General features: G+C 42.6%; 1 protein-coding gene across 5 annotated transcripts in view; it reads left to right on the forward strand.

The window, feature by feature from the left end:
• The window catches only part of Astn2 (astrotactin 2), a 1,021,805-nt gene that overhangs the window by 560,427 nt on the left and 436,181 nt on the right, over positions 1-25,197 (forward strand). For all 5 annotated transcript variants that reach the window (XM_045154445.1, XM_045154449.1, XM_045154453.1 and 2 more), the window contains one exon: positions 15,368-15,518. In XM_045154445.1, coding sequence (XP_045010380.1) covers positions 15,368-15,518 — 151 coding nt within the window. The remainder of the gene's footprint in view (positions 1-15,367; positions 15,519-25,197) is intronic.

Raw genomic sequence — 25,197 nt, forward strand, 5'->3', positions numbered from 1 at the left:
GGAATGAAGCTGGGGAGTGGGAAATGGGCATAAATAAGAAGAAAGTATTATGAAAATACCATAATGAGACCCAATATTTGTATATTAACTTAAAATACTAGTTGAAAAAGCAAAGGATAGGGCTGGTGAAATGGCTTAGCAGCTAAGCGCTTGCCTGTGAAGCCTAAGGATTCCTCCGTTCAAGGCTCAATTCCCCAGAACCCATGTTAGCCAGATGCACAAGGGGGCACAGGCATCTGGAGATCGTCTCCAGTGGCTGGAGGCCCTGGCGCGCCCATTCTCTCTCTCTCTCTCTCCTTCTCTCTCTCTCTCTCCCTCTTTCTCTCTCTGGTCTGTCACTCTCAAATAAATAAATAAACCAAAAACAAAACAAAATAAAACAAAAAGCAAAGGAGAGGTCATCAAAGGCAATGTGTATTTGTCAGCACAATAAACCTGACAACTAAAGGAGAAGCTGTGGGTTGAAAAAGGCTGGGAGCTACTTATAAGTGTTCCTCTTAAACACGTAGCAATTTCCAGATGAGCCAGCATGTCTTAGGATCTACCATTCACTACCTTGCTATTGGACCATCCCTTGGGAATGAGGCAGAAACTCCTCACCCATTTTTTTGTCACCTCCCAGCACATGGCAGAAACCAGGCTATCTGGGGCAACAGCCAGAGCAGAGGTCTGTGGCAGGTGGGGTTGAAGCAGGTAGGAGAGAAGCCCGTTGGATCCAGCTTGGTCTTGCCGCTGGTGACTATTGTGCGAGGAGAAGTCTACAGTCGCTGTGATCAGTACACTCTACCTCAACACAGTGCTCACTTTCACACATGTGTCTTGGCAGGCCCAAAGGAGTGGATATTGAATATGAACAGGCAAGGAAAATCTAATGTCTCCCTCACTGCCAAAGTCCAACTCCTTAAAGCTTTTTTCTTGAATCTGAGCATTTGAAGAGGGCAAGTGACATTCAGAAAGGATACTGTCTACAGTTACATTCCTGCTGTGGTCCTTCTGGGTGGTGAAAAGGGGACTCCAAATCCAGGACCACTCTTGGAAACCTACCAGCTGGAACTCAAAGGAGACAAAAGTCTTCCCTCAGGCAATAGAAAGAGAATTTTCCACATGTGCTCCAGAAGAAACCATGGGCTTGCAGTGAGTTCACCCCTCAGCCTCTAGTTTCTCATCAGTGAAGTGCTCTTCCTTCTAAGATTAAAGAAGAAAATATCTATAAATCACACTCACCAGAGCCCAGCAAATTTTCCCTTTCTTAATGCCTGCTCTCAACCTGAGTAGGGAACTCACTGCCTGCTTCCTTAGTCTTTTTCCTTCTCCCTCTGCTCTGTGTGTGCCTCCCTCTAACAGCAGTGCTTCCTTCTCTCTCCTTCCCTCATCATCATTCCCCTTCTCTTCCTTGAGACCCAGTGCATAGCCTCCTCCTCCAGGAAGCCTTCCCCACACAGACAGGGAACGGGTCATTGCTTCCTGGTAGATATTACCTGAGCTGCCTCTGGGCATCCGTTAGGTTTTCTCTTGCCTTCTATTATCAGCTTCACTTGGGCTCTCTGCCCTGGCCAGTGTACTTCTGAGGGCAATATCTTGTATCATCACCCAGGAAGTGCTAAAAAATTTAAATTCTGCACCCCCTCCCATGGTACCACCATAGCTCTAACTGTGAGCGGTTACAATAAACTCTTTTCTAGAAGGAACAGAAGGGAAGAGGAATGACACGAGCTAATATCTGCATATTTGCAGAGATGTATTTCCTTCTTTCAGCCAGCTCCACTACTACACTTCTAGAAAACATTGTAATGATGCTATTTACAGAAGAGGGAACCAAAATTAAGGATAGGAGGTCACTCCAATAAGGACATACCCCTTGGGATCTCCTCTCCCTCCAAACCAAAGTCTGTTTTTTGTTTTGTTTTGTTTTGTATGTTGTGTTTTTTTTTTTTTTTTCCAGCACAGCCAATGCTTCTCTCCAGAATGTAATTATATTGGTGTGTTCATAGCTGAGTTTTAATTTCCTGTCTCTTCTTATCTGGACCCATGCTTCTGATTATACCCATGAAATGATAGGCTTTCAGGAAAGAGCTTTTCCAGGGATGCGTCAGTCTAGGATGGAGTCCTTAACCTACGGTCCAGGTTGGAGGTCCATGAAGTCCATGGGGAAATAATTCATCCTTTTCTTGCCAGGTTCTCCCCAATACTTAGTACCATCTTCCCTGACAGACAGCATCAGCAAACACAGAAGTACTTATAGCATGTCTGCCTTTGTCCCAATGGAAATGACATATAGTGGATACTGTATTGCTTTTGTGACAGATGCCTTAAAATGTAGCTTATGCTCATTGGTACTTTGAACTTATTGCTTTTATTACATCTGCTACTAGGTCTTTTAATTTAATGTGTCACTAAAGAAGCAAATATATTATTTGTTACAATTTTTAAAAAAATTAAAAGATTTTTATTAATGCCCTCTTTTATAGTGTCTTTGTAGTTGATTTTTACATAAAAAGAGGATTCTAAGACATAAGACTTGGGCTTTCCTAGCATGAGAAAGGATTCTGAGCAGGAATGGAGGAAAATTCTTTGGGCTTGAGCCACTTTCAAATTGCATGAAAGGCTTACTGTCTTGGGGCAATCAGCCCACAGTCAAGCCAAATGCAATGATGTTTGTTTTAGGCTCAGAGCTTTGTGGAGTGTTTCACATACTTTTCCATTCATTTATTCATCCACTCATTCTGACTCACCTACTAATTCATTCTAATAAATGACCAAGGCCCTATTTAAGCCATTGGATGGCAGGGAGTATGACATAGTCCCTCCCTTCATGTCATGTAATTTTCATTATGTTTATAGCCTCCTGATAACCTAAGTGTGAGGTACTATTTTAATAGTTTTTGCATGAAGAATTGGAGGCTCCAAAAGCCTGAATGAGTTGTCGAAGTTCTCTGAGCTAATAAATGTCAGGTCTTGGTTTTATTCCCTGACATTTTATCTTCATGGTGGCATATTTGTACTTATAACTAATTTCCTAATGATTGTGCAAGTAATCCCCTTTATTTCCTCAGATATGAAAAAATGAGAATAAAACTCACCTTTTCACCATCTCTCTCTCTCTCTCTCTCTCTCTCTCTCTCTCTCTCTTTCTGGTTCTGTCTCTCTCACCCTCTCATTTTATATTTGTACCTTGTCTTGCAAATTGAAAATGGGCCACTGAAAGTAGTTCTGTCTGCCTTTTTTTGAGGAGCTATATAATGTTATTGGCAAAACAAGATAGAAGGACTCTTAGTTATCACTCTGTCATGGTTCCAATATGGCATGTGAGGTCCAAAGATAGTGAAAGGACATCCATGGACACACAGCAGAGAGAGGCAGAGTTGGACCCAGATCCTATGCCTGAGACCCCTGTCTGATACTTCCCCAGATATAGGACACAGCACCATATACCGTTGAATGGCGGGTTTGCCTCATTTGTGGCAGATCTTGTGCCATCCAAGGCCTCCAGAGTCTTTCTCATTTCCCAGAATCGGGGAGCACTCATGGTTTGGAAAAGGTACTGGCTTTCTGTGTATGCCCATCAGAGGAAGGAGGCCACCAACCTCTGGAGCCTATCAGAATGATCTTCTCTCTGGGATGTGAGTTGTGTGGAGCAATCTGTGACTCTGTGAGGGAATTTCATTAATAAATAATAAACAAGCCTCAGTATTTGTCATCGAGACACTTTTATTTCTTTTAAAGCAATAACAATGGGACTTTCAAGAGGCACAAGAGAGGGAAAGAGGAAAAGAGGGAGAATGAAAGAAGGGAGGTAGGTAAACTAGAGAATTTCCATTACTGAGGAGTGAGAACAATTACAGGGAAGATGTATGACAGCCTTGGAGATAGGCGGATACTACAGTCACTGTAGATGGTGGATGTGGGACGCACATATCAGGAACGCCTGGGGAACCCAAGGTGGCAGAGCCTTACTGGGCCACAGGCTGGATTGACTCAGGTTTGGTATTCTCCAGGGAAACCTGCTCCCAACTCCCCCCCAGGCCCTCTTCTCTACATTAGATTGGTCCCTGTGCCATATGCTTTCCCAGTGTACAGTTTTTCAGGCATCCATCACAGTTTGTAGAGTTAGATGCATATGGACAGTGGTACATGTGTATAGATACAACTGGGTAGACACAGAGGTAGACAGGACACAGACATACCATAGGCTTAGATGCATACAATTGGTAGGGAGGCAGCCAGTTGCCCAGTGCCTCTGTTTCATTAATAAACCTGTTTTATTAGTAAACAAGCCAGGAAGAAACAGAGCCCATATCTGTTCCACTCCCTTCTGTATGCCTAACCTCCTACATACACTGTGAGAATGAGTAAATATTTATTAAGTGAATAAATGGACTCTGGACTCGTAAAACATGGCAAGCCCCTATGGAGACCCTCACAGAACACTTGTGATAAGGGACTTTCATAGTCTTTAACTCACTGACTACTGACCCATGTCACTGCCACTTGGAGAGTGTTGACTTCACTTGACAGATAGACAGCAAATGTCACATTTTCTCTTTGTTCACAAGGCCACGTAGTTGATAGGATTTTCTTATCCCCTCATCTCATCCTCTGTTCTCCATCCTTATCCTTTTCTGGGACACAGCTGCAGCATTTCTAGTACACTGGGAGATATGAGTGAGGAGTCTCTCAGCATGCAGGAAGTTGCAAGTGACTCAAAGACACAAGACACTCACAGGAAGCTATGAGACCACTCTGCTCAGCAATCTATATTCTCCACCTAAATTAGTACAAACCATAATTGCTGGAGGAAGGAGAATATGAAGCGTCAGCTGGAATACCAGACCCAGAATCTCTTGAGTGTGATGGGATCATAAAGAGACAGATAGTATGCCAAGAAACTATAGTTTGGCTCTCCCAGGATGAATCAAGCTCCGTTGCTAGGGCTCTCTTCCAGTCCCCTTAGCTCCATAAGAACCAAGTCCTACGTGTATGGACCTACAAAAAAAATGGACAATAGCAGCATCGTGAAGATGGTAGCAAGAATTAAATGAGGTAACCCCTGAAAAATCAAAGTTCCCCTGTCCTAAGTTCCCAATAGGTATTAACTGTGTTAATGCCACTGTTAAATAGTATGCTGCATTTCCTCCCCTTAAAGCAGGGCTCCTCTCCACAACTGTCCCAGGAAGTGCCCCTCCTTCAGAGGGCATTCAGGCTGAGTAGTGGGAAGATAGAATTCTCATGGCAGAGCAGCTCTGACTTCAGAAAACCTACCTCCCTGTGGCTTGTGTCAGCTTTCCCTGGACTCCTTCCCCAGAGGCATGTCAGTCACCTCACCACGTGACTGGCTGAACTAATGTTTTACTTGTCTTGTCATTGCTGTTCTCCCAGCAGCCTAATCCTGAAAATACTACCTCAGTTTCTTCTTCTATAAAATGGGATGATCATATTTCTACCACTAAGTTTGAGATGGACTAAGTGGGTTGAGTCATGTAGTGCTTAAATCATTGGTTGGCATTTAATACATACACCCTAAGCACTTACTATTATTGTGGTGGTTGTGGCTGGTATTGTCATGATGAGTTTCATAAGCTAGTCACATATATATTTAGCCTGAATAAAAGCAGGTACTGTTGTAAGAAACTGCTGGTGGCAGCCTCCACACCCCAGGGGGAAATCCAGAATCATCAGAGCTCCCTCTAGCTCAGCCCCTGCAGTGCCTCCATCCTGTTCTCCTTGACACTCCAGCCTCTCTGAAACCCCTGACGATCCTCTAATCAGTACTCGCCCTCCCTGGGCTTCACCACGTGCTGCTCCCCTTCTGCAGTTTCCTTACCCTAGTCCATTCACATTCCTAAGCTCATCCTTACCCTTTCTTGACATTTCTGGCTCAGTGCTGCCTCATCTGGAAAGTCATCACCTTCTCTCACATTCACAGTCTTTGTGGGTCCTTCACCCCTCATTTATTTTGTTGGGTGAGATACTTTGAATAAGATGTTCCCCATAAACTCATATTTTGAATGCTTGGTCCCCAGCCAGTGGCAATTGGGATGGTATAGCCTGCTAGGGAGATGTGTGTGTAGAGGGTGGCTTAGGGGTTTTACAACCCAGCTCCCTTGGCCAGAGCTCCTCACTTTCTTCTGCTTTCTGCTGCTATGCCAGCAGGTGATGTCCGTCCTGTTCTATCATTCTTTCCATTTAATGCTGAAACTTCCCCTCAAGACAATAAGCCAAAATAAACCCTTTCTTCCCATAAGCTGTTTCTGCTTGGATGAGATTTTTTCGCCAGCAACACCAAGGTAACAACATGGGGGCCAGTGTTTTCCTGCCTCCTGAGTACATGCTTTATCATGTCCATCCCTATATCTAGAACACTGACCAGTGCCCAGAACAAATTAGTGAAACATTTTACACGATTAACGGGGGTCCTCAGATCTCCCTCGATCTCCTGCATTTAGCTCCTTATGTTCTCAATGCACATTTCTTGCAACTTAGAGGAACTAAGATAAAACTGAGGCAGTAAGGGTTACCCCTTCAGAGGGGGACATGAGGCATTTCGAGTTTAGCAGAGCCCTCAAAAGTAAACTGAAAGTGTCTAACAGTGAGACATGCCCTTGAGCCTGTAGAGGCAAATCTTGTTCTTTACTGTATCATTTTTCCCCCAAAGGAGTTCCTCTTACCTAGAAACCAGGAGTAAGTACTGCAAGGTTCCTAGGTACCTGGTGGTACAGTCATGTTCACCTTGCTGGCAGAAAACACTGACTAAGGGCAGCATGTGGGGAGAAAGGATTTATTTTGGCTTATAGACTCAAGGGGAAGCTCCATGATGGCAGGGGAAAATGATGGCATGAGCAGAGGGTGGACATTACCCCCTGACCAACATCAGATGGACAACAGCAACAGTAGAGTGTGCCACACTCTGGCAAGGGGACACTGGCTATCATACCCACAAGCCCACCCCCAACAATACACTGCCTCCAGGAGGCTTTAATTTCCAAAATGCCATCAGCTGGGAACCCAGCATTCAGAACACCTAAGTTTATAGGGGATACCTGAATCAAACCACCACACTTATCATGGGAAGTAAACTGACCAGCTCAGCCCCACCCCCAAGTAAATTCCCATTAAAGATCTAAATCAGAATTGGCAGTTGCATTTTCCACAGCTGGGGACCACCTTCTGCTGTAAAGAAGCACTGTCTTCTTTCTTTCTCTTAAGCTATGTAATAAAATCTCTCTAAGTGTTCCCCTATATGGTCTGTGGAGTTCATTCATCATGTTCACAAGATAAGAATCTCGAGGCCACCGACTCAGTGGAAGTTTTGAGTGGCTGTAAGTATCTGGCACCCTAACTCCTAGGTTAAAGCCCAACTGAGAGCCAAAAATGGCTTTGTCGATCTCAAAGACACCCCTCATTCCCTCATCAATACCATATATTGTTAGTTACGGCCAATTATAGGTGACTATGCTAGGCACTTAACATAAATTGCTAAATATATTTCTCATACAAACCCCATTATCTGCATATTAATAGTCCCATTATTTGAATGAGAAAATGGAAGGTGAGTTTAAAGGACTTGCTCAAAATCTCACAGTGAGTGAAGCTGGGACTCTGCTACAGGCAGTCTGATTCCAGACCATCCTGTCCATTTGTCTCCTATACCTATGTGTTTTGCAAGAAGAATGAGAAAGTATGCCAGGGGAAAAGCTGACTCTTATCAGGTGGCTGTTCCATCTGCCTCCTCATGTTGAGCTCAAGAAACAAAGTTGCTGGCTGTTATCTGAGAATGATTAGTGTGCACCCATGGGGTCTTGTCACTGTCTGGGCTCTGAGTCATCTATTCACACTTTCTGGGAGTGGCACAGACCTTTCCTGGCATCTATTAACAGCAGGCCTTGATAGCATCTGTTCCTAGCTGCCCTGCCTCATGCTTGCTCTGTGTGGTGCTTTCTGGGATGGCAACACCCAGGTGATGCATTTCTACCTGACTGGTAAGGTAATAAGGGATTGCAACTTCTCCTAGCTTACTGGGATCTGGTGGAATCTACTTTGAATCCAAGTTGTAGTGAGGTGGAATTAGGGTACAAGAACTAAAGAGGTGTGTGGAAACATAGGTACAGAAACCAAGTTCAAATTTACATTGAAAGAATGAATATCAAACAAGTTTTCAATGTTTTTTAGAGTTTGCAAAACATCTTTGCAGGTATCATGGTATTGTATCTTCACAATGACCTGCAAAGTTGGGAGCAAAACATAGATGTTTCTTTATTGGTAGAAAAATGGGGTGCAGAAGAGACTTCACATAGCAGGATGTGGCTACTGGGATTGGGCACGCCTGAGTCCAAACTTCAGCAACATTGAATTCAAGGTTTACATGGCCCTAAATCCAAGTAATGTTTGTCTGAGTTTATTTCTTTTATATTTTATTTTTATTTATTTAACAGAGAAACAAGGAGGGAGAGAGAGAGAGAATGGGCACACCAGAGCCTCCAGCCACTGCAAACGAACTCCAGACACATGCACCCTCTTGTGCATCTGGCTAACGTGGATCCTGGGGAATCAGACCTGGGTCCTTTGGCTTTGCAGGAAAACACCTTAACTGCTAAACCATCCCTGCAGCCCTTTCTTAGATTCTTTGTGCTGCTTTAACAAAATATTTAGGTTGGTAGTGTTGTAGATGCTGTTTTACTCATAGTTGTAGATCTATGAAGTTCATGGTCATAGTACCAGCAAGTTCACTGTCTGATGAATCTGCCCATTGTTTCCAAGATGGCAGCTTGAATGCTGAGTCCTCAGGAGAGGAGGAATATTGTTCAACTTCTTACAACAGAATGATGGAGTATTGAAGGGACCAACCACCTTGGTCAAACTCGTTTATGGGGATACCTAATTTCATCCAGATAGTGCCCACCTTCAGAACTGTATCTCCTCCATCATTAAATCTTGTATAATTGGTTATTAAGTTTCAAGATAAGGGCTGGGCAAATGGCTCAGTTGTTTAAAATACTTGCCTCACAAGCATGAGCACTGAGTACAGAATCCCAGCACCCATGCAAATGCCAGGCAAACATGATGACCTGCCTGTAACCTAGTATTTGGGAGCCAGAAACAGGGATACTAGGGACAAGCTGGCTAGCTTGACTGGAATTTGCGAGTTCTAGCTTCAAAAAGAAACTCTATTATGAATAAATAAGGTGGAGAGCAATCCAGGAAGATACCAAATGTCAAACTCTGGCCTCCATGTGCACACACATATGCACCCCTATACATGTGCATGCACACACATGTGAACACATACATGCATGCACAAACATAAACAGTATCAATATGAACTTTTTGGTATTTTATTTTATTTTATTTACTTGAGAGAAATATGGAGAGGGAAAGAGAGATAACGGGCAGGCCAGGGCCTTAAGCCACTGTAAACAAACACCAGAAGCATGTGCCACTTATACATCTGGTTTACGTGGGCCCTGGGGAATCAAACCTGGGTCCTTTGGCTTCACAGGCAAATTTCTTAACTGCTAAGCCATCTCGCCAGCCCTCAGTATGAATTTTTGGTGATTTATAAACTTCCATACCTCAGAAATTACTAGTGTTCTCTAAATAAGTTGGATAGTCACACATGTATAGATAAGAGAGATAGCTTTGTGATGGTGGAGGCTGATACTGGACGCATGAAATTCCAAACCAAGGAAAGAGGAAAGGAAAGAGATTGTCAGGAGCCACTGAAAGCTACAAAGAGTCAAGGAAGGATTCGAATCTAAGTCCTGCTGAGGGACCTTGCATGAGCCAACACCTTGCTCTTGGATAACTTCTACTGTCCAGAACCAGACAGTTCTACTGTTTTAAGTTACTCACCTTATAATCTATGCCTTGTCAACTTCAGTGAACAAATACACTGTGCGTTTTCACTTTTTATTTCAAGGTGGGTTTAAGCTTTTAATATACAGGACAGTAGTCAAGGGTAGGGATCTACAAAAATAACACCCAAGCTCATATTGCCTCGTTATCCCCTAAGCTAAAGATAAATTGGAAACAGGTGTTTACTGACTTTACCCTTATGAGAGCTCAGATGGCAAAGACACAGAGCAAGTTCTCAACACTTAGTAGTGGGGTATCAGTTACTTTCTCATTGCTGGAGCACCTTAGGGGGAGGAGTTTATTTGGGTTTACAGTTCTACAGAAAACTGTATCCAGGTAGAGAAAGCACGGCAGAAGTAGCAAGTGGATCCTCACAGCAGCAGGGACAAAGGAGAGAGGAGAGTGGAGAAGCGGGTCTGGGCTATAACATCACCCTCAAGGCCCATGTCCTATAGCAAGCCTCAGTTTCTGCCAGGATCCACAACCTTTCCACACAATGCTACTTGTGGAGATGAAGTATTCAAACACAGGAGTCGATGGGGAGTGTTATATTCAAATCACCATACACTACACGGAGAAAGCTTAGGTCTGGATGTCTATCTGACCTATAAGCAAAGCCTAGGGCTGGAGAGATGGCTTAGTGGTTAAAGTGCCTGCCTACAAAGCCAAAGGACTCAGGTTCAGTTCCCCAGTAGCCACATAAGCCAAAGGTCCAAGGTAGCGTATGCATCTGGAGTTTGTTTGCAGTGCCAAGGGGCCCTGGTGCACCCATTCTCTGTGTGTGTATCCTCTCTCTCTCTCTCCTGGCAAATAAATAAATTAATTCTAAGCACAGCCTAGTTTTCATTGATTAACCAGAGAATATGACATAACTCCCATAGCTTTTCAATGGGAGGAAGAATACATAGCTCATGCAGCAAGAAGGAACCTATGCAGCTCTTGGCACATAGCAGGTGCTCAGAAAATCACAGATGGTGTAGAGAATGTTGGTGGTGGTAGTGTCCAGCAAGGTCTTGATGCTCAGGCAGCTCTCCTGGTACATTGATGTTATGTGCATCAATCCAATTCCCCTCTGTCCCTGAGGTAGTTCATTCATCCCTTTATTTATCCATTGCCAAGGGTAGTTCAAAAGACTCAATGGTCCTCAAATACTGACTCAGGCTGTGAAGATGGACTAAGTCCCACAGTTACAGAAGCACGTATCTTAAACTCCTTTTCGGCCCTGTGCTCAGGTGGTCTCATTTCCCTTCTGGACACAATCACTCCTCTTAGATTAGAAAGAGCCTGTGTCACGTCTGTGTTTTAAGCAGTGCTCTTCCCATATGTGACTGGTGTTTATGCAGAATTGATCTTTTTCAAAGCTTACATCCTGTTCATTTGTATATCTGGAGCCATCTCCATGTCCCACAGAAGGGTGACATTTTTTGCTTGTTTTTCTGCTTCCGTTTGTGTCTTTTCTGTCACTCTGATCTTTTCCACTCAGTGTCTGTCTTTCACTTTCTTGTTCTTTCCTCATGTCCTTCCTCCCCCACTCACCTTTCTCTCGTCTGCTTGTCTCTTCTCCTTACACTTACACATTTGTTCTGGTCTTACCTTGAGGTTTTCTCTTTCAATCTCTTTCTTATACCTGTTTTTCTCCCTTTATTTCTCCTACTCTGTCTCTCCATTTTGTCTCCTTTTTCACATGTAATCTCTACTTCTATTTGCTTATCTTTGAATCTCTAAGGTTCTCTCTCTCTCTCTCTCTCTCTCTCTCTCTCTCTCTCTCTCTCTCTCTCTCTCTCCCTCTCCTTATATATCTGTCCATATGCCTGTCTATCCATTTATATTTTTACCTTCCGGTTCATGTCTCTCTGGATGACTGTGTTTCTATTTCTGGTTTTGTTGCTGTTGTTTTTTTGTTTGTTTGTTGTGCCTAGTCATTTCTCTGTGTTCTTCTCTCTTCTTGGTCTCACTCTCTCAGACCCTCTCTTGCTCTGTCTACATTTTCTCCTCTCACTGGCCTTTTCTGATCTCTGAAAGCTATTTGAGTATTTTAACAGCTTTGCAGTCTTCCCAGTACCCTCAACTCCTTCCATGACTGAAACATGGCACATCTCGGAGCTTTTTTTCATAAAGTATTATTTCTCTACATATATCTGCCACCTCACTCTATCCAGAGTTAGGAACTGAGAGAAAGTCTTGCCACTCTTCTTGTATGTTCTCCATTGTCTCTATCCTACAGGCCCAAAGATGAGAGATGTGGAATGAGAACCCAGTATGGGGATAAGAAAGGAAGTCTTCTTAGTCCCTTGGTGAAAAAACTGGTCTGTAGATACTGCATCTATATCTTCTGTTGTTTGCTTCATTTGAACCCCTTCTTAGCTCATGTTCCTCCAGGCTCTGTGCTAAGGGATAAACAGGCATGAGTAATTTTAATCCCTCTCTTAGAAATCTTATAATCTCTCTGGGAGCTGATTATCATGGGCATGATAATAGTTAAGATCAGTGAGGTTACAGATTTCAGCAATGTGCTCAAAAGATAAGCAATTTATTCTAGTGGTAGAAGTAGAGAAGGCTCCACAAATGAGGTAGCAATAAGCTGTGGTGGGGGCTGGAGAGTTGGCTTAGTGGTTAAGCGCTTGCCTGTGAAGCCTAAGGATTCCAGTTCAAGGATCAATTCCCCAGGACCCATGTTAGCCAGATGCACAAGAGGGCGCACGCATCTGGAGTTCGTCTGAAGTCTCTGGAAGCCCTGGGGCACCGATTCTCTCTCTCTCTCTCTGCCTCTTTCTCTCTCAGTCATTGTCAAAAAAAAAGAAAGAAAGAAAGAAAGAAAGAAAGAAAGAAAGAAAGAAAGAAAGAAAGAAAGAAAGAAAGAAAGAAAGAAAAAAGAAAATGATGTAGTGGTAAGGACCTTGCCAATGTGACTGCTGTGTTTCCAGGGCTTAGAAAAATGCCTGATTCTTATTAAGCACTCAATTAAACCTATGCAATATCTGAATGGATGATTGATTGATTGAATGAATGAATAAATACGAATCATTTTAAAGGGACTTAACACTTCATCAGGAAGTGAATTCAGAGATAAGTATTCCAGAAAGAAGGAAAAACATGATTGACGATTCAAAGTGATGAAGGTATAGGTTTCAGGGGGATGGTCAAAATCTTTCACATTTTAAATTTTAGGGTTTAAGATTAGAGATGTTTAATAGGCAAATTCTGTGTCTATACCCCATAAGCCCTCATGTATGAAGCATTTGTGGTCCTAAGCATTTTGAGTAAGTGATATTTTGAGTAAATACTGATCCAGGCCCAATACCCATCCCTCAGCCTGAAGTTTTGTCTCCCACTGGGAACTGCCTTCAACCAGAAAACTACCTTGTGCAAAGATACCCACTGGCCCACTTCTAGAGTGCAGTCCTGACAATGGCCAGTGGATGTAGTAATGTCAATGCTTGTGTCCTAGCTTTAATCTGTGATATCCATGAAAGACAGCTCCTGGGTTCCCCAAAGGGTCAACTGAAGCTTCCATGAGGGCTCCTCACCCAACCGTAATTTGGTCACTCTGTAAAACCCAGGAAAGGTCTCCAGTCAGCCTTCTGTGTATAGCTGCATTCCTGATCTGTTTTCAGGAAAACTATTCAAAGAATGAAAATTAGCAGGGGGCCAGGCAGTAAAGAATATAAGAAGAGGGATAGGTAGCCAGAGACAGGGTCACAAAGAGAGTTGAAGCACAAGAAAATGAATTTAGACTCTCTTTCATAAGTACTTGGAAGCTATTGATCAAAGGAAATATATAATTATAGCTGGGATTTACCAGGTTCACTACCAGTCAGTAGGCACGATGGAAATATTGGAGGCAAGAAATGAGTAAGACTCAAGCCTGGAGTTCAAAACTTGAGGACAGAAAAGACGAGAAAAGATGTGAAAAAAGGGTCTATTGACATTCCTAAAATTCTTGTGAGTCCATCTTATTCCATGCACATGCAGCTACATGAGCCACATGCCATGGAAGAGCAGCCCCTCTGGCCAGCAGTGCCTTTGAAGCTGCTTTAAGATCCTCTGTGTCTGTGGGAGTCAAGCCTACCCCGTTACAAGCATAGCCCTAAGCTAGGCTTATTTTTCCAGAAAAATAGCATCAAAAACTTTCAGCTGTATCCCATCCATAATACAGAATGTATCCTATAGTATTTTGTCATATAGAGTGTTGGAAAACATATTAGTATATAATCTGTTTGTATCTTTTGGGAACCTCGCTTGTGAAGAATCACAGTTTTCCTGTAATTTCATGACCTCACTAGTGATTGTTGACAGTCTTACCAGTGTCATATTATGAGAAGCAACCTTCTAGTGTCCTAGAGCTGAGCTAGTGTCTTGACACTGCTATTTATAAGTTGTGGGAATCTATGGTATGCTCCACAATCCTTTGTGGCTTTGGTTTCATAAATAGAAGAGTATGTTGGAATGCTAAAGATGGAATGATAGGGATGCACCCTAACATCAAGTTGCTTTAGGGAGCTCTGGTGCTTATAAAAACCAATGTGATAAGTCCAGTAGACTACAGACAAACTTCTTCCCCTTTGGACCCGAATGGATCTTGACACACACTTTCATGCTGCCACATTAGGTGCTGGGTGGTCTTTAGCAAGACATTTCATACTTTGGGCTAAGGAGATGGCTCTGTTCTTAAGAGTGCTGCTGTTCAAACACGAGGGGCCCTAGAAGGTCCAAGACTGCCCAGTTTCAATTCTGCAATACTCATGTAAACATCCTAGCATAGCCACACATGTATGTTACACCATTCCTGCAAGGCAGCAGAGAGAGGGGATGGCAGAGACCAGAGAATTGCTTGCTCATCAAAAATGGTAAATCTGGGTGGTGTGAGAATCCCAGTCTAAAGGCAGCAGGCAGATGAATGAAAATAAGACACCCAATATCCTCTTTTGCTCTTTGTACATGTGTGCACAGAGCATACACACCTGGACACACACATGCATACATTACACACATATATGCACAACAAAGATAAATGAAATTTTAAGAGGACATTTCATGCTTCAAATACATAATTCACCTATTGGTAAGATGGAATTCTCATACCTGCCTTTCAAATTTATGAGAAATAATATAATAAAAAGTCTATTTCCCTTAAAACAATGGGAAGTAAACAATATTATTAGATGGCATGCCTACTTTTCCTTTTTAATCTTATATCTGTATTATTTTCTTGATTAAAATAAAACAAATGAGGAGCCGGGCATGTTGGTGTACGCCTTTAATCCCAGCACTTGGGAGGCAGAGGTAGGAGGGTCACCATGAGTTTGAGGCCAACTAGAGACTACATAGTGAAATACAGGTCAGCCTGAGCTAGAATGCAACCTTACCTCAAAATAAATAAATAAATAAATAAATAAATAAATAAATAAATAATAAAATAAAATAAATGAAGGTTTCAAATATAATGGGTTTAAATTAATTCTTGTTAATTCAGTGATGCAGATATCTGTAGGGTTTAACCATCCCCTTTCTCTCTAAGGGAAGAAGCAATGCTGTCCACGTACTTTGAAACCATCAATGACCTGCTGTCCTCTTTTGGGCCAGTTCGTGACTGCTCTCGGAACAATGGGGGCTGCACTCGAAACTTCAAGTGTGTGTCTGATCGCCAAGTGGACTCCTCAGGATGTGTGGTGAGTGCCAGTTGGCCCAGGTGACAAGGCCATGTGTTGAAGACCCCTCCCTGTAAATGAAAGTGATCAAGCCAGACCACACTGCTGAGAGCCCCTGTCTGTGTATCCATCTACACTCCACATGCTTCTGCAGTTCCCTCACCTGAAAAGTGGGATACTTATATCTTGGAATTGTTAGAACCATGAGATGTGCCATTAAAACTTGAGTGCCCTCCATACAATAGGCTCTTGAAAGGCCCTAGCTTCTAGACACTTACAGTGCTTTTGTGAATAAAACACAATGTGTCCCACCTCTATGAACATACTAGGGGCAGTGGAGGGTCAACAAGATGGAGGTAGTGTAAAGTCAGGCACAGGAAGAGTCACCGTGGGGACTGTGTGGTATACACCAGCAGGAGTGGGAACAGCTGTGGTGCTGAGTAGCTGCCCATTACTGCAGTCCAAGCCCCCGGTTTGCACGTTCAGAAAGTGAGGCCAGGTGAGCTCCAATGAATGTCCCAAATCCATGTGTCTAAAACATCCTGCTGAATTTTAGGGTATGATGGAGTTATGTGTTTCTTTCCTCTTTGACATTAGTTCTCTTTCCTATAATAATTAATCAATTAATCTCCTTATACCTCAGAATTTCTATGTCAGAGAACAAAACCACAGAGTGCAAAGATGTGGGTGCAGGTGGGGTGTACTCATGCATGTGGTATGGTGTGGTGTTATTTGTACATCCAAGCAGGGCTGGCTCTCACTAATAGAAGCTGGAAAAATACAAAAGGGGAAGATAGATTAAGAAAAAAGAAATCAAGTTTGATAAAGTTGTTAGAGATTTTCCTTCCTAATTAAAACTGTAGTTCCAGAGTTCAATATGCATGGAATAGACAGGATCATACCCTTGTATACTGAGCTTTAAAATCAGTTTTATTTCTCTATAGATTTTTATCTGGCATAGAGAAACTTTTTCTCATACAGTCCCTCCCAAAAAATTTCATCTAGTATAAATGAAAACCATACCTTATATGTGGAAAACACCTTATAATAGGGTTCATAAAGTACATTGATTACTAATAATTCACCCCCACAGAAACATGGACTATAGGGTCTCCTGTAGATGAGGACTTTCAGCCAGGGAGTAGAGACACTTTCTGAGACCTTGCTGCGGAGGGTGGTGGCAGGACAAACAGCCACATCTCCAATGTCATTCTTAGAGCCAAGGACAATTTGGGATGTTTTCCCTTAGAAATGAGAGCAGACGGATGTGCAGAACTATGAAAGAAAAGTTGGGTGTGTTGGGCTTAAGCCATGATTTGGTTGTTGGTTAGCTGTGGACTCTACATTGACCTCTCAGCTTCTTTATTATTATCATTATTAAATTATGGACATACTAAGTATAGATACATCATGTGTTGGTACCAACCTTTCCTTCATCCCTGCCCTCATTCCAATGGGAGCCCTCCTTAGTAGGGTTACAGGTATTCCCCATGGGGTTGTGGGTTTATGTGGGAGCAGCAGTCAGTTACTGGGGAGAGGCAATGCCTCTGGTCATGATGTCCCAACTTGTGGCTCTCACAATCTTTCCATCCCTTCTTCCACAAAATTGCCTGAGTTTTGTTGGCTGTGTTTTAAGTCCACTTCAGTGATGAGCTTTTAGGGGCCTCTGGATCTCGGCTTTGGTAGGTGTTGAGTGTCCTCAGCATCTGTCTCCTTCACTCTGATATTGACTGTCAGGCTTACCGTGGAAGGAGCACTCTTGCTCATCTCCCCAATTCCTCTTTGGTTTCAGCTCGGACTTGGCTGAAGTACAAGGCATGGTTTATCTCTTTGGGTCACTCCACCATCTAAAAAAAAAAAAAAAAACCCAAAAAACAGCAGATTCTCAAATTAAGAGTGAAGGTAGCACATGTTATATTGGATAAGTGTTATTATCTTAGGGAGAATTTGATGGATGTATCCCCTATTTTAGCCCAAGATTAGAGGGAGTTTGACATCGGAGAGCACAGTCTTTGTCTCCATTGGGTTCTGACTGGTTTCCAATTCCAGATATGGGTTCCTTCCCACTGAGTGGATCTCTTATCCAATCAGAAAGCTATTGATTACCCATCAAGGCTGTGTACCACTATTGCACGAGTGTGTACATCTTGTCAGGGTGTTTGCTTTTGATTGGTTAGACCTATGGCTTCTAGGACAGTTGTTGGCCATTTCCCCCCAGTCGCTCATACAGTGTTTTCCAGCACTAGATGGGCTAACTGTATGAAGTCTGGTTCTCTTCCCTATTTTGGTCAGGTCTCTCCATGTTCCGTCCTGGAAGCGAGCATATGGTGTCTTCAGCAGTAGTGTCTTACTTACCTCAGGTGGGTAGTCAAGTGCTTTGACAGAAGCCTGTCTTGTTTGGGGACCCTGTAGGTCTCTGTGATCAGCAGCTCATTGTGAATGGTAAGCACATTCTGGTACTGGAAATGATAGGCCGGAGCAAAACTAAAATAAAATAAATTTAAGGCTAGGCTTCATCCCACCCTTTGCAGGGACTTTTCAGGTGCTCCCCAATGATCCTATTAAGGGTTCAACTTTTTAGTCTATCTTAAGGGATAAAAGTTTCTGTGGCAGCAGTTCATACTGGGCTCAGTTGTATGTTTTTGCATTCAAAATGGAACAATAGTTCCTGAACTCACAAATTTTTATGTAGAATCACAGATTACCACTGGCCATGATTTGGTATTTACCAAATGTCATTTCTGTCTGTAGTAAGGCCATATAACAATGTTCATATGTAGCATATGAGACTCTGAGGCCACAGAAATTGAGGAGCACCAAACTTAGAAGCATTGTGTTATACATCCTGCGTGGCAATCATGCCCCTCAACCAGGGCCAGTCAGGATCATTAAGGGGAGATCATATATATATATATATGATCATATATATGTGTGTGTGTGTGTGTGTGTGTGTGTGTGTGTGTGTGTGTATACATACATATGGCTGATTCATCAGCATTGGGTACCTTCTATGTCATCTAACCCCCGTCCATCTTCATTTTTCTTTCTTGGTGTATGTAATCTCACTATTCCCACATGATTTTCAGGTATGTGATCTATGCTGGCCTCCTCATTCTATCAGATAGGTTCCCCAAACCCACTATAGCATAAAAAAACAATCAGCTCCTCTACTTCATGCTAATCTGAGTGAGGCTCTTCATAGTCCCCTTGTTCTAGGCTTGCCATGAAGGCATTTATAGTCAGCAGTATTCATGGAAAGTAAGGCTCACAGACTACCTCTGCCTAAGAGTTCTCAGACCCACCTGATTTTGTATGTGGAATTGAACCTGGCCCTTGTGCATGGGAAATGTGCAGTCTGATCCTGAGATACAATTCAGACAACCCACTTGATTTTTTTTAATACTTTTTCATCTCCTTCAACCACCCATGTAATTAGCCTGGTGGGAACTGAGCATCAAATCCCTTTCAAGGAGACTCATTAACAATTACAAGGTTATCTTGTTTGATTTCCAACATTCTTTTCATTCTCCAAATGCTGTGTGCTTCTTAGTGAGTGGAGGGCTGGCTATTTTTTTTTTTTTCTGGCACTTTTTTTTTTCTTTCTTGTTTTGTTTGACCATATATATATATATATATTGAGACATGTGTAGCCCAGTAACCCATGCTGGCCTTCTCCTTTCTCAGCCTCTCTACTACTGGGAATATAGGCATTAATCTTCAATTATTTAAAAACAATGTCTATTTTTCTGTCCTTTTCTATGTAGACCTCAACTTTTGAAACACAAAATTTCAGAAATCTAATTTCTTTTGCCTACTTTTGCAGTTCTACTTTAGTAAATTTTCCTGGGTTAGTAGTGCTCTGATATATAATTGCTCATAAGGCTGTAGGCAGGCAGAAAAAATGTCTCCCGGTGATGCCCAAATCCTTATTCTTAGAACCTAGAAGTATAGATCAGGGTATGATGGCTATTGCTTTTACTCTCACTATGGGAGGCTGAAGTAGGAGGATTTCTATGAGTTGAAAGTCACTATGGGCTAGAGTGAGACCTTGCCTCAATAAATAAATAAATAAATAAATAAATAAATAAATAAATAAATAAATAAATAAAGGGGGACTTGGGAAATGGTTCAGTGGTTCAAAGCACATGTTTACAAGCCTACCAATATGAATTCAACTCCCCATAGAACTAGACACAAAGTAGCCTGTGTTGTGATTGCAATGTTCCCACATCAATGAGAGGCAGAGGCAGAAGTACCCAGAAGCTTATAAGCCAGCTCTACTGGTACAAACTTAGAGGTAAAACAAAGAGAGGCCCTGTCTCAAAAAAGAAGATGGGCCAGGGATGGTGTTGCACAACTTTAGTCTCAGAACGTGGGAGGCAGAGGTAGGAGGATCACCGTGAGTTTCAAACCAGCCTGGGACTATGGATTGAGTACCAGGTTAGTTTGAACTAGAGTGATGCCCTACCTCAAAAAATCAAAAACAAAGAAGATGGAAAGAGAAGAGAAACATACCCAGGTTGTCTTCTGACTTCCATGTGCATGCTGAGGCACTCAAATGCTCATACACACACACACACCACACACACACACACACAAAACACATGTATACATACACAAACATGCACACACAAATAAATAACAATTGAAAAAAACATATTTATGAGTGTTATATAAACTTTCCTTATGTCAAAAAGAAAGTTAAATTTGTGTATAAAATTAGAATTATTACTCAGTTGTACTATAAAAGATTGCTATTATTCTGGTTTTTCAGGGTGTTCCTAGTGCAATCATAGGGGTCCTTAAATGTGGAAAAGGAAAGCAGAGAATGTATGAGGAGACACAATGGTGCTAGCTTTGAAGATGCAGGAAGGGGGGTGGCTACAAGCTAAGGACTATCTCTAAAAGTGATCTCCAGAAGCAGGGAAAACCCAAGGAGACAATTCACACCTACCACCTTCAGAAAAGAGCAAAGCTTTGCCTTCTCCACAAGTATAGTGAGACTTGTGTTGTTTTAAACCACCACACTTATAGTAACCTGTCATTACAGAAAAAAAAAAAAATACTAATGAAGTACAAAAAAAAAAAAGAGGTGGTGGAAAGAATATGAGAGCCAAAGGAAGGGTAGGACTCTTTATAATGTGCCCCTCCAGACACAAAATGGCCTGGATATCCATGACCCCACAGTGCCTAACACTACCAACACAAGACCATCATAAGAGGAGGAAAAGATCATGACATCAAAATAAAAGAGAGACTGATTGAGAGGGGGAGGGGATATGATGGAGAGTGGAGTTTCAAAGTGGGGGGAGGGAATTAACATGGGGTATTGTTTATAATCATAGAAGTTGTTAATTATAAAAAATAAAATAAATTAAAATGAGGAAGGAGGCTTCCATAGTAGATAATAAGATATTAATAATTCTAATATCATATATATTCACAATTATTCCCAAGGAATCCTCACCTCCTGAGTGGGGACGGGGGAAGTGAAAAAGTCTCAGAAAGGGACGGGAGTTACGTTCTCTTTTCATGTACCAAAGAGTGAAAAATTATATGTTAGAAATGTTTCCATTTTGGCAAGCGTGATATCAGTAAGGCAGTTTTAAATTTAAGCTATGAGTCCATTTATTCTGTGTGGCTGTATAAACACTGCAAAATTTTAATCAAGATAGAAACCAAAATCAAAGTAAACTGTAAACACTTAATCATGGCATCCTATGGAGGGGCCTGCCACCACCAACTCTGAGTAACTACTGCCCTCTAAAGCATTCAAGCTCACTATTCCTTTGGGTTTTCTCAGCATGACAAAGAGGCCTTTGGATTGACCAGATACCAGTGAGTCTGAAGAGGTCATCCTCCTTGTGTTACAGACTGCTGGCTAAGGGTCCTTTTGGACTATTCAGATGGAAATCACAGATAGGCAAGGAGTAGTTTTCTCAATGTGTACCTCTCTGAGTTCCTGAGGGACAGAGGATTATAGGCTAGGCATTCAAACCCCAGGAACTTAGGCCTTGGGAGAAATAAACTCATGGCTTGTAGCTTTCAAAGCTAGGGACCTAAGCCTCTAGGTGTTCAGGTCAGAACAAGCTCTGGGCCTTTAATGTCAGCATCCCTGCCTGTACTTACCAGCTAGTGCTGTAGCCCTAAAGCTTTGACTGCCAGAGCCTTGGGTTCTTAACAGGAGTCAGTGGCATAGCTCCCAAGCTCTGGGTGGCAGAACCTTAGGTTCTGAAACCTTGGCAGCTCTCTGGATCTCTTTTGGTGGGTGGAGCTAGCTGTCTTCACTTTTTTTTTTCAATTAATTATTCAAGCTAGCATGGAAACTATTGCATTTCATTATATTTTCACTCTTCATACCCTCTTGCCACCTGTGGTTTTAGCACTCCTCCACTTCTTGCTGCATTAATACTTCCAACTGAGCTGCTGAGTGGGTTCTAGGAGCTGTGGGGGCTTACAGCCTTGGGAGTCGCGTCCCAGCCACATCCTAGCTTCTTCTGCAGCCGCTGCTGGATAGTTGCTCTGAAAGTTCAAGGCTTTATCTTACTTATCATGTTACCACTTTCATGACATTGTCTCATGATCACAAAGAATGACAACCAAGGGCAGCAGAAGAAAGACAAGCAAGCAACTTTACTGAGAATCAAAGAAAAGCTCCCCAGAGCAGGGAGTATTCCCCTCAAACTACCAAGTAGCACTATAGACCAGAGGTTTTTATACCTTGAGGATGAGCCAATTTGGTCCTGCCTGTGTATAAATTAGGCATCAACTTGAGATGAACCTGACTGGTTGATTTAAGTTTCACACGGTGTTGGTTGAAAGATCACATGGAAACTCACAAGCTCTGAAAATGGAGGTAGAAGAACTTGGAATTAGGAGAATACCTGACATTTTGATGACTGGCTTTCAACTCCCAAACTCTTTGCTCTTTGGGCTTATTACTAAATGTGTAGAATTTATTACAAAACCTATAGCCAGCAGCATAAGCACATGTGTTTAATCCTGTTACTGGGGAGGCAGAGGTAGAAGGATCCCTGCAACTTTGAGGCCAGCCTGAGACTACATAGTGAGTTCCAGGTCAGCCTGAGCTACAGTGAGACCCTACCTTGAATAAAGCAAAATAAAACTTCTGTGTTCTCAGAGTTACCTACTGGCTTTGCCTGGGCATGTAGTTATTTTGTTGTTTGGTCCTGACTTGCTGCCTACAAAATGGGGGCTGCCTTGCTCCCTAATTCCTATCACTAATGTTTCCAACTCAGCCTGCTCTACCTATGAGAAAGACCACAATCAGGCAATAAAAAAGCAATTGGAACTAGCCTTTATTGGAAGCTGGTGTTGCGACACAAAGGAGTAGGATGTTGTACTGAAGAGAAGCCTCCTGGGCTGAGTGGGCAAGAATAAAGCCCAGCCAGCTTATGTAGCCAACAGAGGGGTCTCTGCACTGCTACTGCTTCTGCTCACCACAGTCCACACAGATGCCCCAGGCACATGCCTCAGTAAGTACTAATTGAGGCCTTTTATTTTTTTTCTTCAGTCAGTGGTCCTCCCTGCTACATCCTGAGTAGAAATTGCAGCGTCACGTATAAAGTTACCCAGAGTTCCCTGAGGTCTCCTGCAGACAGTGCACATCATCGGGAATGACTGTGACTAGCCCAAGGCCTCTTGAAGCAGTAACAGTGGATTCGGTGATCTGTGCAGCTGGAGCAGAATTTTCCTCAGAGTGGTCCCGGGCTGTTCAAAGCAGTAACAATAGTTAGGCTGGCTACAAAGAAGGGGAAGGGGGAGCATTGGGTGATAGCTGTCCTCTAAAGGCAACCACAAGCAAGGAAAGGAAAGTGTCTGCTGACAGCTATCAAGCAAAGGGTCAAAGCTGCCTGGCCTACAACCAATTAGCTTAAAGTCAAAGCAAACATTAAATAGTGCTCATAGCAGTTACATTCTCAAAAGTTCTGAATAGTACTTAACTTCTAACTAAATATTCCTAAAGGGAGTTGGGCTTTTCTGATCCTGCTCACTCAGGCAGTCTGAATTGCTAATTCAGAGCTCACCTTCACTGCTTAGCAAACTAACCTAACACTCAGTGTCTTGTTTGCTTACAATCCTGAGTGTCAGGAATGTGGGAAAGGTATAGATGCTTTGTCTCTCTTCCACAACACATGAGAAGCTGAAGGTGGGGGCTCATTCTTAATTGGGTTTCTTCACTTACCTGCCTGGTGCTAGAGCTGGCACCACAGGGAGGTGACTCTGCTAGACTCCACTGGAGCTGTTGATTAGATGTTTTCACATGGTCTTGGCATTGAATTGGTCCCCTTGTGCAGTGTTGGCTGGACTTGCAAATGGACTGTCACAGACCGAGTGCTTCAAGATTCTAGATTAAAGCTGCAAAGGCCCTCGGAGTCAGAAACCCCAGAGCATCATTTCCACTGTAGCTCATTGCAGTCAGTCCAGAATCAAAGTGAGAATAAGAGAATAGCAAGGAATCTGTGCAAATCTTTATTTACCTATAGCAATTTGGTTCAAACAAGGACTTCCAGAGAAACATAAGAATTATGGAATTCCAACCATGGCTAACAACTGTTGTTGTAGTCGGGTTCACATTGCTGGTAGAAATCACCCAACCAAGAGCAGCTTGTGGGAAAAAGAGGTTTATTTTGGCTTACAGGCTCGAGGGGAAGTTCCACAATGGCAGGGAAAACGATGGCATGAGCAGAGGGTGGACATCACCCCCTGGCCAACATCAGGTAGACAATAACAACAGGAACGTGTACCAAACACTGGCAAGGGGAAACTGGTCATAACACTCATAAGCCTGCCCCCAACTATGCACTCCCTCCAAGAGGTGTTAATTCCCAAATCTCCATCAGCTGGGAACCTAGCATTCAGAACACCTAAGTTTATGGGGGACACCTGGGTCAAACTACCACAACTGTCCACTACACAAAAAGAAGACAAAGGAATAAAGGCTAGGGAATTATTCAAATTCATGTACAAAAGTAATGTTAGACTCTAGATTTAATCTCAAAACCCCAAGACTGGAGAGATGGCTTAGTGGTTAAGCCACTTGTCTACAAAGCCAAAGGACTCTGGTTTGATTCCTCAGGACCCCTGTAAGCCACATGCACAAGGTGGCGCATGCATGTGGAGTGCGTTTGTAGTAGCTGGAGGTCCTAGTGCACCCATTCTTTCTGTCTATCTGTCTCTTTCTCTCTCAATAAATAAATACAAAATATTTTTAAAGGACTCCTGCTAGTTCACCTTCCTATGGTAATGTCCCATATTAATCAGGATGCTGCATTAATATGTGAAAATACCCAAAAAGAGAAATTTAAATAAAAAAACTGTTTAGGTTCATGTATTCAAGGGGTTTAATCTATCATGGTGGGCAGGGCTTGGTAGACCAGATCGATTTATATTACAGCTTCCAGGAAGCACAGAAGGTGAGTGCATAGGAAGGAACCAGGGCAAGTGTACTACCCAAGGAGAGTGAAGGACAGTGACATAGCATCTTCAATAAGGCCACATCTGGTACTTCTGCACCTCCCAGGAATGCCATCATACTAAGAATTCACCGAGCAATCCATTGATTAGGTCAGAGCCCTTATGATCCAACCATCTCTGAAAATAATTTCACAGGCACACTCAGAAGTGTGTTTTACCAACCTCCTAAGAATTTTTTAATCCATTCAAGTTGACAGTCTAG

This window comes from Jaculus jaculus, chromosome 1, assembly GCF_020740685.1.
Source record: "Jaculus jaculus isolate mJacJac1 chromosome 1, mJacJac1.mat.Y.cur, whole genome shotgun sequence".
NCBI classification, from domain to species: Eukaryota; Metazoa; Chordata; class Mammalia; order Rodentia; family Dipodidae; genus Jaculus; species Jaculus jaculus.